The 14,043-nt window shown below is 32.3% G+C and overlaps 1 protein-coding gene across 3 annotated transcripts in view; it reads right to left on the bottom strand.

The window, feature by feature from the left end:
* The window catches only part of LOC108735605 (FH1/FH2 domain-containing protein 3), a 73,669-nt gene extending 59,897 nt beyond the window's left edge, over nt 1–13,772 (bottom strand). For 2 of the 3 annotated variants that reach the window (XM_018467630.1, XM_018467631.1), the window contains exons 1-5: nt 13,538–13,771; nt 13,093–13,161; nt 12,864–13,038; nt 10,411–12,778; nt 10,335–10,353 (exon numbers count right to left, since the gene is read on the bottom strand). In XM_018467630.1, the coding sequence (XP_018323132.1) occupies nt 10,335–10,353; nt 10,411–12,778; nt 12,864–13,038; nt 13,093–13,161; nt 13,538–13,558 (2,652 nt within the window). In that variant the 5' untranslated portion in view covers nt 13,559–13,771. Of the gene's footprint in view, nt 1–10,334; nt 10,354–10,410; nt 12,779–12,863; nt 13,039–13,092; nt 13,162–13,537 lie in introns of all 3 variants that reach the window. The other variant, XM_018467633.1, reaches the window with a different exon arrangement.
* Between the last annotated feature and the right edge of the window lie 271 nt (nt 13,773–14,043).

Genomic DNA, 14,043 nt, shown 5'->3' with positions numbered 1-14,043 from the left:
CAGTAAGATATGTCGAAAATGCTGCTTATCGCTCTCCATATTTAAAAGGGCACCAACCAAAAACTACTGCGTAGAATTAATTGGGATTTTTCACACACAAGCCTTGCTATATGAGCTCTCAAAGCATATAAAAATTATACGACTTAAATGTGAAGTTGCGTGCAAAAGAATACAATTAAATCCTCTGTTGGGAAAAAACGAAATGACTTTCCGAACAACCCTAAATTTTTAAATTTAGGCAGGTAGTAGTATAGTTTTGTAAGTATTTGTGTACAGCATTATATTGTCATAGTCATTGTATTATATTATTGTAGGTCGTTAGTCTTAAGTAGGTATGTAGGAAAATAAGTGTAAATACCAACTATAAGTTTATGTTAGGGATGAGTATGCCTTTTAATTTTTAATATAAGTTTATGACTTCGACCACTGTACCCTTCAGGTAATTGTTAGTACTCGGAAGCCTCGAAATCTGGTTTACTTCAATCTCAGCGTGTAAATAGTTTATGTACATCAATACATAATTAGTTAATCTTGGTACCTAACGCATAGTAACTAAAACATACCTAATTTTAAGTAAATAAGGTTTGAGCAGCCTTCACCTTGCTTATTTCCATTTTGGAAGATAATATAAGAACAAAAATTCACGACAGAAAGAGAGTTCATTTTTGTCCAGCTGAGACACTAGTTCTCTAAAACAATTAATATTCAAATAAGTCTGTTCTTCGTCTAGCTGAGGCAATTCCTCCTAAACATTAATTTAATTATAATAACTTCTAAGTTTATATAAATAAATAGTTTCTTCTAATCGTGTTTGTTTACTATAAACTTGGTGGTCCTTCGAGTTTTTAAGTGGTACAACAGTACCCCCGTTGTGGTGGTTTTGTAATTATCCAACATAAAAAACAATACCTGTTTGATTTTTTTATAAATTTTCAGTAAAAAGTAACCAGCGCAAGCTTTCTTTAGTAATAAAGCATGCAATTTTCTGAGTTGGTGCAAGAGACCTTCTTATATTATAAAATGTGAAAAAGAATATACCTTCAAATTTTTATTCAAAATTAATTATTCGAACTTTAAAATGAAATACGAAATGTATCGTATACCTAGGTCTGTAAGAATTTAGGTTAACATTTCTAGGACTTGTATTATACTTTTTATAAAACCCCCCTTTTTTATCGAACGTCTCGTATTTTTTAAACCTTTAAAGAATTGAAATAAAAAAAGTTGTTTGAGCGATAATCACTAAATGGGTAGTCGTAAAAATGATAGGCTTTAAGCCTCCAGTTGAAGAAACGGTCCACAAAGATTGTTGGACAAAATCGTTGTATAACCTTTTCATAAAGAAAATTGTACAAAATTCGAATGAGCGGTATATGGTAAAGCTTTGCAACGTCGTATCTATAACATGTTTGGAAATTCGGACTTACCGAGTGTCCCAATATCGTTTCCGGACAATTTATTTTTTGTTTTTCTTACAAAAGTTTTTAAAAGCAACTTGAAATCTTCGTGTTTGACTAAAAATTAGTAGAATAAGTCCCCAAAATCGAGAATTTTCGCAGCTAAAAAGTTTATCGGTCTCGACATAATAAAGTCTCGAAGTTTCAGATTGACGGTAATCACTTTTAATTTTTGGCCCTATCTGAGGGTCTCGGTATATGCTAAACGTAAGGTAAATAAAACAGATGAGCAACTAAAAAAGCTCCGCTATTTTCATTTAAACGTTTAGTTGGCTTGTCGGATGTCGAATGGGAAAGGAAATATCTAAGCGTAATTTTAAAAAATTGTTTCGAATTTGTCGCCACCACTTTATTTTGCTTTGATTGTTTTGGTGTGGAATAGCTTTTTTTAGTTACTACATCGTATTTGACATTGTACGTCTCACTCAACTGTTACCAATTATCGTTAATAAGCGGTAAAAATGGATGGTAACTATTAATTTATTCATAAAAGCCATTAAAATATCATTAACATAGTCATTTAAGTTTGTAACTGACAATTCACGACTGCATTACATTATATCTTACAATTAGTTTTGGCTAGGGTTAGCTGTATGACACATTTTTGAAAATGACGACGATATACTTATAGGATGTAACAGAAATAAGTGTCGAGCGTGTAGGAGGCGATAAAGCACTATAAAACTTGAAAATTAAGTACATGTTTGTATGTCCGAAAGTTCACCGTATTCAAGACAGACGTAGTTGAAATTACAGATAAATTCAATTCCAGCTCTGACAAACAAATCGGCAATTCTCCATCTACGTAGCTGGAGAGTTTTTATCACCCTAGACCCCTATGTTGCCAATTCACGTACAGGACCGGCTTCGAATTGGAAATTACTGATTTTTTCTTTTCACGTAGTTTACACCCACCAAAGCTCGGTATTTATTTCTGCTACATCCTGTTTTTTAATGCAGATGATAATTGAGCTTAGTAGAAGTAGATATGGAACAAAAAAGGTATACGTTTGAAGCAAACGTATGCTAAAAATTCGGGACAAGTCTTATTATGAGTCCCGTTTCGCTACGCTCGCGTTGGTGTCCTAAAGACGTGTGAATCATAAATCACATAAAACTAATTTTTTTATCTCTCGGGGAAACATTTATTTTTCTAGGTAAAAGGTACCCTATGTCTTTTTCTTTACCCCTGACAATGTGTCTACAAAGTTTCGTGATGATAGATCCAGCAGTTAGAGTGTAAACTCTACCACTATAAAATTAATTCTTCTATCCGCCGAGAACAGTATTTTTTTCTATACTTCTGATAATATGTCTACAAAATTTTGTCATGATCGATTGAGTAGTTAAGGCGGGAAATCGACCACATAAAACAAATTTGCCCATCGTTTGAGAAAATCCTTTTTTTATATAAAAAGTACCCTATGTGCTTCTCCATACCCCTGACAAAGTGTCTACAAAGTTTCGTGATGATAGATCCAGTATTTAGAGTGTGAAATCGACCACATACAACTAATTCATCTATCCGTCAGGAACAGTATCTTTTTCTGGATAAAAGTTACTCTATGCCCTATTCTATACCCCTGACAATGTGTCTACAAAGTTTCGTGATGACAGATCTAGTAGTTAGAGTGTAAACTCGACCACATACGACTAATTCATCTATCCATCAGGAACAGTATTTTTGTTTGAATAAAAGGTACCCTATGTCTTTTTCTATACCCCTGACAATGTGTCTACAAAGTTTCGTGATGATAGATCCAGCAGTTAGAGTGTAAACTCTACCACATACGACTAATTCATCTATCCATCAGGAACAGTATTTTTGTTTGAATAAAAGGTACCCTATGTCTTTTTCTATACGCCTGACAATGTGTCTACAAAGTTTCGTGATGACAGATCTAGTAGTTAAAGTGTGAAATCGACTACATACAACTAATTCATCTATCCATCAGGAACAGTATTTTTGTTTGAATAAAAGGTACCCTATGTCTTTTTCTATACCCCTGACAATGTGTCTACAAAGTTTCGTGATGATATTTCGTGCGAAATTGACCATCCTCTATCCGCCGGGAACAGTATGTTTTTCTATACCTCTGATAATGTGTCTACCAAATTTTGTGATGATCGATTGAGTAGTTAAGGCGTGAAATCGACCACATAAAACAAATTTTTCCATCGTTTGGGAAAATCATTTTTTTTGTTTTGGATAAAAAGTACCCTATGTGCTTTTCTGCACCCCTGACAATGTGTCTACAAAGTTTCATGATGATCAGTCGGGTAGTTAAAGCGTGAAATCGACCACATAAAACTAATTCTTCTATCCATCGGGAACAGTGTTTTTTTTTCTGGATAAAAGGTACCCTATTTCTTTTTCTATACCCCTGACAATGTGTCTACAAACTTTCGTGATGATAGATCCAGTGTTTAGAGTGTGAAATCGACCACATACAACTAATTCATCTATCCGTCAGGAACAGTATCTTTTTCTGGATAAAAGTTACTTTATGTCTTATTCTATACCCCTGACAATGTGTCTACAAAGTTTCGTGATGGTAGATCCAGTAGTTAGAGTGTGAAATCGACCATATAAAATTAATTCTTCTATCCGCCGAGAACAGTATTTTTTTTCTATACTTCTGATAATATGTCTACAAAATTTTGTGATGATCGATTGAGTAGTTAAGGCGTGAAATCGACCACATAAAACAAATTTCTCCATCGTTTGGAAAAATCATTTTTTTTGTTTTGGATAAAAAGTACCCTATGTGCTTTTCTGTATCCCTGACAATGTGTGTATCGAATTTTGTGATAATCGGTTGAGTAATTAAGGCGTGAAAAACCGGCAAACAAACAAATTCATATTCACATTAATAATATCAATTAGGATGAATAGGTAAGGCATATACCTTCTTTGTCGAAACTGTACCGGAACAGGAATAAACTGATAATGTGACATGTTAGATTTGACGAAGATATTTTAGTCAAAATTCATTGGTTTACGATATAGTTAAAGCATGGAATGCTTTTATTCTATATATTTCGAATCTATGCATATTACGACTTTGTCAATTAGATTTTCTTCGTACGGTCCAAAAATAATTTTTGAGACTGTTACCGCGTTTTGAGGACCGTCAGGATTCAAAACGCTTCTGCGACCCTGGAGAGAGCTTGTAACGTCATTATTCTGCAATGCAAATAAAAGCCGACTTGCGGCTGGTGCAGTTGATAAATTTAACTCAAATGAATTTATAAACAGTATTGATTTTTTGTTTTTTGTTCTTTAGGAATTTTACAAAAATGCTCTTCTACTCGACAAGGGAACCCAAAAAAGGAATAATAAATGAGGTAGGTTAGGTTAGGTTATGGTAGTTAAAAGTCATCCCCCCTCCAATACCCCTACGGGATTAGATTAGTATAGAGCGCCCGTATTTACATTTTGATTTACAATTAATGACGTTTTTCCAATTATTTGTTATTATTATTTATCCAATTTACCACCGCACCGTCATATACTGACGTTACAGAAAACTTTAAAATGATGCTTGCAACGAAATTACAGTTAAACAATTGACTGATTGTAAGATAAGATTTGAGCAAATATATTGTATAGTGCATGCTTGCTACCCGATTAATGTGTATGAAGTTGCACTTTTAAAGATGTTTGGGAGGTATGTCAAAATGCTACGAGACAAATATAAATTTGGAAGAACGTTCCTCATTCAATTCTAAAACTCCTGTAAAAATTACAAATCGATTCTCTAAACCGTTAAAAAGTTATTGAATTTTAAAAAAATTGTAATTTTACGTCATTTTATGGAGATTCGTTAACCGAACAGATTAAATTCATTTTTACTAACAGAAAACAAGCTACCAGAAATTTCAAACTTTTATAATAAGTAACTTGAACTCTGGAGAATCACTTTAGCGTAAGGTTATTCAAATTCACTAAATGGTTATCGAGGAAAAAATGAAAAATTAGCTGAAAATCTCGTTTTTACTTGATAATATAATGATAATATTTATAATTGTCTGAAATAAATGCAATTTTAAAGTTTTAATTATTATTTAAACATATTAAAAAGTTTTACGCTCATTATTAATAGAGATTGAAACTAAATATTTTTTTGTTTCGAAGTTGAAATCAAGGCATATTCACTGCCAAAAGTCAGTTAAAAATTTTTCATATTATTCGTTATTTCTTATTTTATTCAAAGTTTTTGGTCAAATTCCAAATTTTCTCTGAAACCGTATACTTTCTTTTAGTATAGATAGTATTTATTTACCTCATGATATGCTGCAAAACCTAATTAATCACGAATTTCTAATTTTACGTACTCTTGTCTCCAATTGTAGCTCCCAAACATCCTTAAGTGACTTAAGGGTATGATAAATTAACGGTGAAAACAATGTCCATTTAAACTGCGTTAAAAGTACGTAATGTGTGTAGCAGTTGTGTTTAATTCACATTATCAACATATTGGATTTAGATTGGAAACTATAGTTTCCAATCTACATTCCTCCATATCAGAAAATAAAATAAGTAATTTTAATTTTAAATAAAATAAGTAATTTTATTTTCTGCCTGATGGAAATTCATTATAACAGCTATAAAACACTAACTGCTACAATTTTCACAAATTAAACATAATTTTATTTTATTGTTAGGCAGTGAAAATGAAATTTTCTAGCAGCTCGACATGAATGTATTTTTAAGTTCTAAAATAGCCTAAATGTGTTTCTATTGTATGTATACTTTGAAAAGAATAATTGAAATACCTGTTTATAGAAGTTATTTGAAGAACTGCATAAGATTTTGAGATTTTAATGTTTTTCCTCTTCGTTTTAATTTAGCTGTAAAATTAATTCTAATTAAGTAAATTAAATAATTCAGTTTCAAAAGGGGTTTTAACAATTATGAATGCTGTTATTATAATGCTGAAGATATATCGAATATATATCGTACCTATTGTTTTTGAGAACAAACGAGAAATTGAGAGAGCTGTAGTTTCCATGTCATGAGTCAAAAATGAGTTCCGTTATATTAAAACGGATGTAGCTGTTCCATTAGAATAAAAATAGAAATATAATGCTGACATCGTTTTGTAATTCTTGTAGTATGCCTAACTTCAACTTAATTTTCAAATTGAAGGTACCTGGACACAGAATTCCTTCATTGATATTTTATAACTTTTAAGCGACGCATTCAAGAGTTCTTTCACATTTTTTATGTATAAATACATTTTTCTACTATTCATTAAACGAAAGACTAAACTTCCTCTCGCAGTTGCCAAAAGTTTTTCTGCGAAATGTATTTGTAGGTAATGTTGACGTTTGCAGTGAAAATCGGAATTGACGGAAGCAATCTGAAATTGTCAATGAACTATTATTTTTTTTTTTTTAATTAAATGAGTTCAAATATTTAGTTTGCAGATTACTGATAGTAATAAAAATAGATAACGTGGTCTCTAACGACGTTCACTGTTAAAAACTGTATTTTATTTTTTTATTAATCAATCACAAGCGTACTAATGCAGTTGCTGTTAGGTACCATTATTATATTAAGCAAACTGGAAAAATCAATTGTGAAAAGTTTGATGTTAAAAAAATTAGAATATTGTGCAAATGCCTATTAACCATATAGTCAAGGAAATAAAACACTGAACCTTCAAATTTTGTGAAATAAGTCGGATCTAAATGCGGTTTTTAAGGGATCATTCATCTTCAAAAATGGATCTGTGCATAAAAAAGATGCAGTCTTATAAGCGCACTGCGAAGTTGTTGTAAAAAAACAGACCAGGGTCAGTAATGATAGAAATAAGTCCAATTTTGTTACCCGAGGGTTTTGAGGATTACTGAACACGAATATGCATACCTCGGAACCATCAGGGACAAGTCATTTTAAATTTCCCTAATACTATGATAACTTTAAGAATATGACTGACCCTACCCGTTTCTGTAGCTTCTGGAGAAAGAAGCTTCTCTAAATTAAAAATAATAGAAAATTATTAAAATTAGGTATGGATCAAAATAAACTCAGCGGATTGGCATCAATATTAATAGAAAATGAGGTGACAACTGCGTTAAATTATAACGATTTAATTTCTAATTTTGCAGAAATTAAAGCCAGAAAATATATTTGGTTTTTCATTGATAACTATATTGTTTAATTTTGAATTGTACAACACATGTCTTGTTTGTAGATATTAGGTACATTTGCATAAACAAAAATTTCAAAAAAACGTTTTTTATATCTGTATATACACAACTGTCAATATTTTTAAGGGTGACTATTTAACAGTTTGCCCGGGACGGCCTTAACTCTAGAGACGACCCTGCTGAAACTAGAGCATCCCACATTCTTAACTACCTATTTGTGAACAGTAATCTAATCTAGATCTATATACTCCTGCGCCTTTTAACTACTGTACTTTAGGAAAGGATATTAAACAGAAATAATTTTATTCTCTAATTTAAATAATGCACTGAACCTTCCAATTTCGTGAAATCAGTCGGATCTAGGTTTTTAAGAGATCAATTCATCTTCAAAAATGCATCGGTGCATGTAGCTGTTCATGGGTATAGTCCAATTTTTTATGTCTACTAGTAGGGATTAGGGATAATTTCGATATAAGTACTTCCGTATATGGACTAGCTCCAAATTCCATGAAAATTTATATAGGGGAGTTTCTCTGTGTGATAAGCACTAATTAGTCCGAGTATAAAAATTCCCGCAAGTGTCTGCAAGTAACTGTAAATGTCTATTGCATTTCGATATACACATAAGCATTATATATATACATAGGTGGGTAACAGTTTCATAATTCATATTTTTGCCAATTTTATCCTACTCATTCTTTATATCTACAACGTTTATGTGTCGAAATGCAATGAGCATTTACATACATCTTCAAGAAGTTCCATATTCGGATTAATGCTTACGTTACCAAGAAACTCCCTATAGAAAATTTCATGCGATTTGTAACTAGTTAGTAAACGGAAGTATTGGCTAGTTAGGGTCTGGGTCATCATTTAAAAAGATTGGATTGCTAATGCTAATCTTAACATACAAAAACACGGTAAAGTTCACGTTTTGTAACGACAGTGAGAGGTTAAAGTTATTATTAAAACAGGCTTCTAAGAAGTTGATTTATCAACTTTGAGACTATAAAGAACAGGCAATATTTTTGTTGACTTGGACTACTTCATTAAACTCCCTAGATTGAGCCATTTCTTAGTAAGGAAAAATCTACCTAAGGACTTTTTGGACAGCAGTCCAGAGCCCCATGGATACAAAAAGCTCCCAGCCTCCATTGAAATCAGTAGGTATTGTAAAGAAAAATTTAAAATTAAAAAAATCCGATCATAAGGTTGGTAACCCTGCAATCAATCAACCCGTATACCCGTCTATCGAACGGAACAGGGAATTCCGTACTGCTTGTTTTCGGTCGGTGTAATTTCTCGTGAGTGCATCTATTACGGGGGACCTCCTGACGCTTATCACCCAACGCGATTTTCTTTTTTTTCCGCACTTCTATTCCCGTCGTCAAAATGACAAATTGACGTTGTTATTACTAGAAATGTGTTAAAATATTTTATCGTCCTATTTTTTCCTTTGCCGTTTACATACATCATTATAGACAACAGTTTTTGAACAAAATGATAATTAGTTGAGTAATTAGGCCCATACATAGTATTAGCCCAGGGCCCTACAAATTCACGATGCACCCCTGCTTCTTAGTGATGAAAATAAGTTACGAAATTCGTCTCAAAACTTTGTTACATACGTTATAATTATGTAATGGGAATTTATGTATTTGTTACACCAAAAATTGTTATAAATTTACTTTTAAAAGTCTAGGGTTATTTTATAATATCTGTACATATTCGTTCCTTGTCTTTCGAATGACACCTCACTCGACTATGTTTGAGTTTTTTAACCCTTTGTTTTTTCCAACCTTTTAGAATGCGATTTTCGAGAAATTTTATTGTAGTGTAGGTACTATTTGCATTTTTACACCATAAAAGAAATTTTAACCGATGCCAAGATGTAAGCTTTTCGTTTAATTGGAGTCCCAAAATTATTTTGCACCTGTACTCTTGGTTATCTAGCTACGCCACTAACATTTATACGTAAAAGTTTCTTCCTACTTAACTTTAAATTGATATTCCAAAATAACAGAGGAAGAGTATACTAATTTGCGTTATCAAAATTTTGAATAATTAAGATTAGTTATATTCTGTTACAAATTTTTGTCAAAGGCGCAACCGTATCATATTGACTTTTCTTTTAAGAACCTATGATAATAGATTTTGAAATCATTCTGCATAAAAAATATTATTTAATAAACCCCATAATCCGATAAATTTGTTTTTATCATTAATAATATGTCGCATGACTTATTTAATAATTTAATATTCATTTATTGTTTCTGTTTTATAAGATAGTCCAATGCAACTTGCAGTTAGAAAGAAAATACACAATTTGTACCAATTACAGATCAAAAGATTGGAGGTAAAAAAGAAAAAACGAAAGGGTAGTAATTTCCGATGTAATTTGCGACGGAATGGGTTTTTGTTTTAGTATTAGCCTCACAATTGTCTCAGCACGTTAATATTTCGAAATCAAATCAATCAAAATTTTAGTTATAAAAATTTGAAAAATAAATACCACTTAATATAATCAAAATCTTTGGAAAATACAAAAGTATAGACTTTTTGCCCTTTACATAATAGTGTAACACTATTGTGCACTTAATTAAAAGATAAATGTGGCAACTCATAGGTATGTTATAATAACATAATATCCTAAAGAAATTAAAAGTCAATATTTTTATCAAGTTGGAATACTATTACATAATAAAGTTTATGTCTTACCTTGCTATTTCTGTAGTTCCTACAAAAGAAAGCAGCATTAACAATGTTGGTACAATAATTCACTTAAATGTATTACCGATGAGTTGGTGGCCAACTGCTTTTTCCAGATGACACTGATAAATCATTGAACGACTGATTCTCGGACTCATTTCCCTGATAACTAAATATCCTACTTATTAAAGGACTCAACGAATAATTTCCTCCTCCCAATATGTCATCGATATTTGTGTGATGACTGATAAATAGGTCCTGGGGTCTTTGGTTTTTTTCGGATCTTCTAAGTACGTTATCATACGGTGTTGCTCTTCCACTGTTAGTTTCACTGGGATTCTCCAAACCTTCGGGGCTTGCCCTATCTCCTAATGGAATTACTATTTCGTCAGCAATGCTTCCATTGGATATTCTATTTTCTGTCGGTGAATCGGTGACTTTCGTTTCCCATTTTGTAATACCTTCGGGAATATTTTCTTGACTGTCAAGCCACCAGGCTCTTTCTCCAGAATCGATATGACGAATTTTGTATTTCTGAGAATACTCGGAGGTCATAAGATTTTCGGTTGTATCGAAACTTCTATTCAAAGGGCCATCAGGATAAATCGAAGGGCCGTCCTTGCCTTCACTTATTATTCGTTCAGTGCCTTTGATATTGTATATCCTTCCTCCATCTGATACATCCTCTTTATCGGAATTACTTTCTAACCACCAAGGTCTCTCTCCCGATCTTATGTGAGTAATTTTGTGACGAACTTCTTCAGTTTCAGTTGTTGGCTGATATGCTTTATCGTTCAAATTTATGGTAGCATTTTGATTTGCACTGTTTAATGAAAATTCTCTTTCATTCTCAAAAATTGACGAATCTTCCTCCTCCTCGACGCCACTACCTATTGTTTTATCGTCATAATATTTTGAATTATACGCAACATCGGTTTTTATATCCCACAAAGTTGTGTCTTCTCCTATCAATTCACTTTTATCGCTTGGATCATGATATTTTTGTTTAAAAAAGCTAGTTACAGGAGCTAGAGCTCTCATTAGAAATGATTTTGAATCTGGTCCATTTTCGTTTCTTATTTTGGGGTTTATAGGTGGTTTAGAAACTTTTTCATTATCAGAAGAAGACGAATAGTTCGATACTTGGCTGTTTCCCTTTTTTTCAGCACCATCTTCTTCGTTACCACTGTATGAGCTACCTTCGGATGTAGTTCCACCTGATCGAGTGCTATTAATATTTTTTGAGTCAGTTATGTTGAAGGGTTTGGGAAGTTTTGACCCTGGAGAACCTTTTTTCATAAACTTCATATTGCTACCAACATTTGTTTCCAAATTTGGTTCAGATTCTACGGAGCTCACCGATTCTGTTCGTTTTCCAATTTTATTTTTTGTAGATTTCACGTCGGAATTCATATTTAACACTGATTTTCTGAAATCTTTGTTTGGCAAATTTAGTTGTGTTTTTGAGTTAGCCGTACAAGGCGGTAACTGTTTTTTATTGTCGTTTATGGTTGATTTTGCAGATTTGTTTTCGTCTGAAGATTTTGAGTCTTTTGCTTTTTCTGATTTTACGGAAATCATGCTTTTTGTGGAACTGCTTCTTGATGGAGTTTTAGAACTATCCGTTGAAGGCGTATCACCTTTTTTGCGTTGTGATTTATAAACAGGTTTTGAGTGATCTGAATAATGTAGTCTTGACTGATTAATACGACAAGAATCTTCTAATTGTTCAAATTGGGTTTGTTTATCAGCAACACTTATTTTTGGGCTTATAGGTCTTAAGATTTGTTTTTCAACAAGTCTTGTCATGTCTATTCTACGAGAATTAAGAAGTTGTGTTGGATTTGGAAATGTTGGGGATGTACCGCGACTGATTACATTTATTTGTAAGACATTGTTTCTTTTCTCTTCAACATTTGATTTATTGTCATTACTAACATATTTTGAATCAGTATATGTGGATGGTTTCTCCAACCCACTACATTTATCATTCTGTTGTTGTACGTGAAGCAAGTTCAAAAGTTCTCTATTTTTTCTACTTGTCTCTCTTTGACTGGAGGCCAATCTAGATGACACTGGTCTTATGTAAGCAGTGTGACTTTTTTCTATTGTATTCTTTGGCAAAAATCTGCTTGTAATATATTTATTAGCAATATTACTTACGTCCTCTTTGGACGAATTTGTGCTGGAGGTCCTATATGTGTAAGTTAGATCATCCTTACTTCGTTCTCTACTAATAGGTGATCGTAAAGATCTACTAGCTCCCGGAGAGTATACACTTCTGTAACCGTAAGAGCTATTGGATGAATTATCTCGTTCTACACTTGGATCACGTGATTTGGTTTCTGTTCTATTAAGAGGCCGATAAGAAACGGATGGAACATGAAGAGTATCCTTTTTTTCAATTGCGGACTTAAAACGAGAAGCCAAATCACTTTTTCCATACTGTTTCCCTATAATTACGAAACAGAAATTGAAGTTTCTCGTAACATATAACTTCTATGTTTGATAAAATACTAAATTGTCTAAGTTTCTTACCACTAATAACACCATCCCGCGTAGAAGATTTATCCCGCTGATAAGTTGAACCTGGATTGCTACTACTGGTATTTGTTGAACTTGTATTGGAGCCATATTTATATTTTACTTGTGGAGTATCCTTTAAATCTGAGGGAGTTCTTTTAGAACTTTTTAGGTAACTGCTGCTTCCAAACTGTAAAAATTATTCTTTCTATTTTTTTCTCTTTGTATTTTTTAAAATACCTACCTTTGACGTTGATGTGTCACTTTTTGAACTTGATGAATCGTATGATGGACCTTTTAACCATGGTGAAGACTAAAACCAAAAATATTTTTGCTAAATAACTCTCACTTGTAAAGTGTTTAAAATTATTTTCCATTATTAAATATTGAAGTAAACTACCTCCACTTGTCACAATAAAAGAAACAAATATGACCACTTAGTAACCTTCGTTCTAATACTTTTGACTCCTCCATTAAATATGTATATATACGATATATATAATATACAAATGTATTACGGTTGAGCAAAGTGAAATTAATTATATGCAAACCAAAAAAAAGCGAGACTGCTGTTAGGTATAATATATTTTTTTTAAATGTTTTCAAATGTGCAACACAGGAATAACGTGCTTCCAGTAAGAGCTTTTTAGATTAAAATTTTTTTGAAACGACAGATGCCATGTACTTACATATTTTTTGTAACTGCTCATGATATTCAGATAAATCACAATATATTTTTCACATTTGTATGCTCTATTATTACCACGAAAACCATTTTCTATTCTTATACTGCACTACCTAGAGTGATTAGTTTTCAGGCTTCCGTAGGGTAATAAAATAAAAGATTGTATTGATAGTATGTACAAAATAAATTGAAAATAAATGCCAGCAGAACTAATGAATGCATAAATAAAAACTGTAAGTAATTCTTAAGACGCTTAGCGCCGTCGACGTCGTACCGGAACAGCACGACTGAGACCGAAACTATTTAAAGAATAATTGAACAGCTTTATTTTATGCTGCATCAGAATACAGGGAAGACTTCATTTCGAAAAAACATCGAGACCGAACTAGTTTTAGAGTAATAAATGCTTATTTTTGTTCACAATAAAATAGAATTGACAGGAAATTGTTAAATAACTGTTTAGTTGTATAATTTATTAATCAATTGTGATATTAGTAATTCGTTATGCTT

The sequence above is a fragment of the Agrilus planipennis genome, unplaced genomic scaffold (assembly GCF_000699045.2).
Source record: "Agrilus planipennis isolate EAB-ADULT unplaced genomic scaffold, Apla_2.0 scaffold101, whole genome shotgun sequence".
NCBI classification, from domain to species: Eukaryota; Metazoa; Arthropoda; class Insecta; order Coleoptera; family Buprestidae; genus Agrilus; species Agrilus planipennis.
This window is presented reverse-complemented; position numbering and strand designations above follow the sequence as displayed.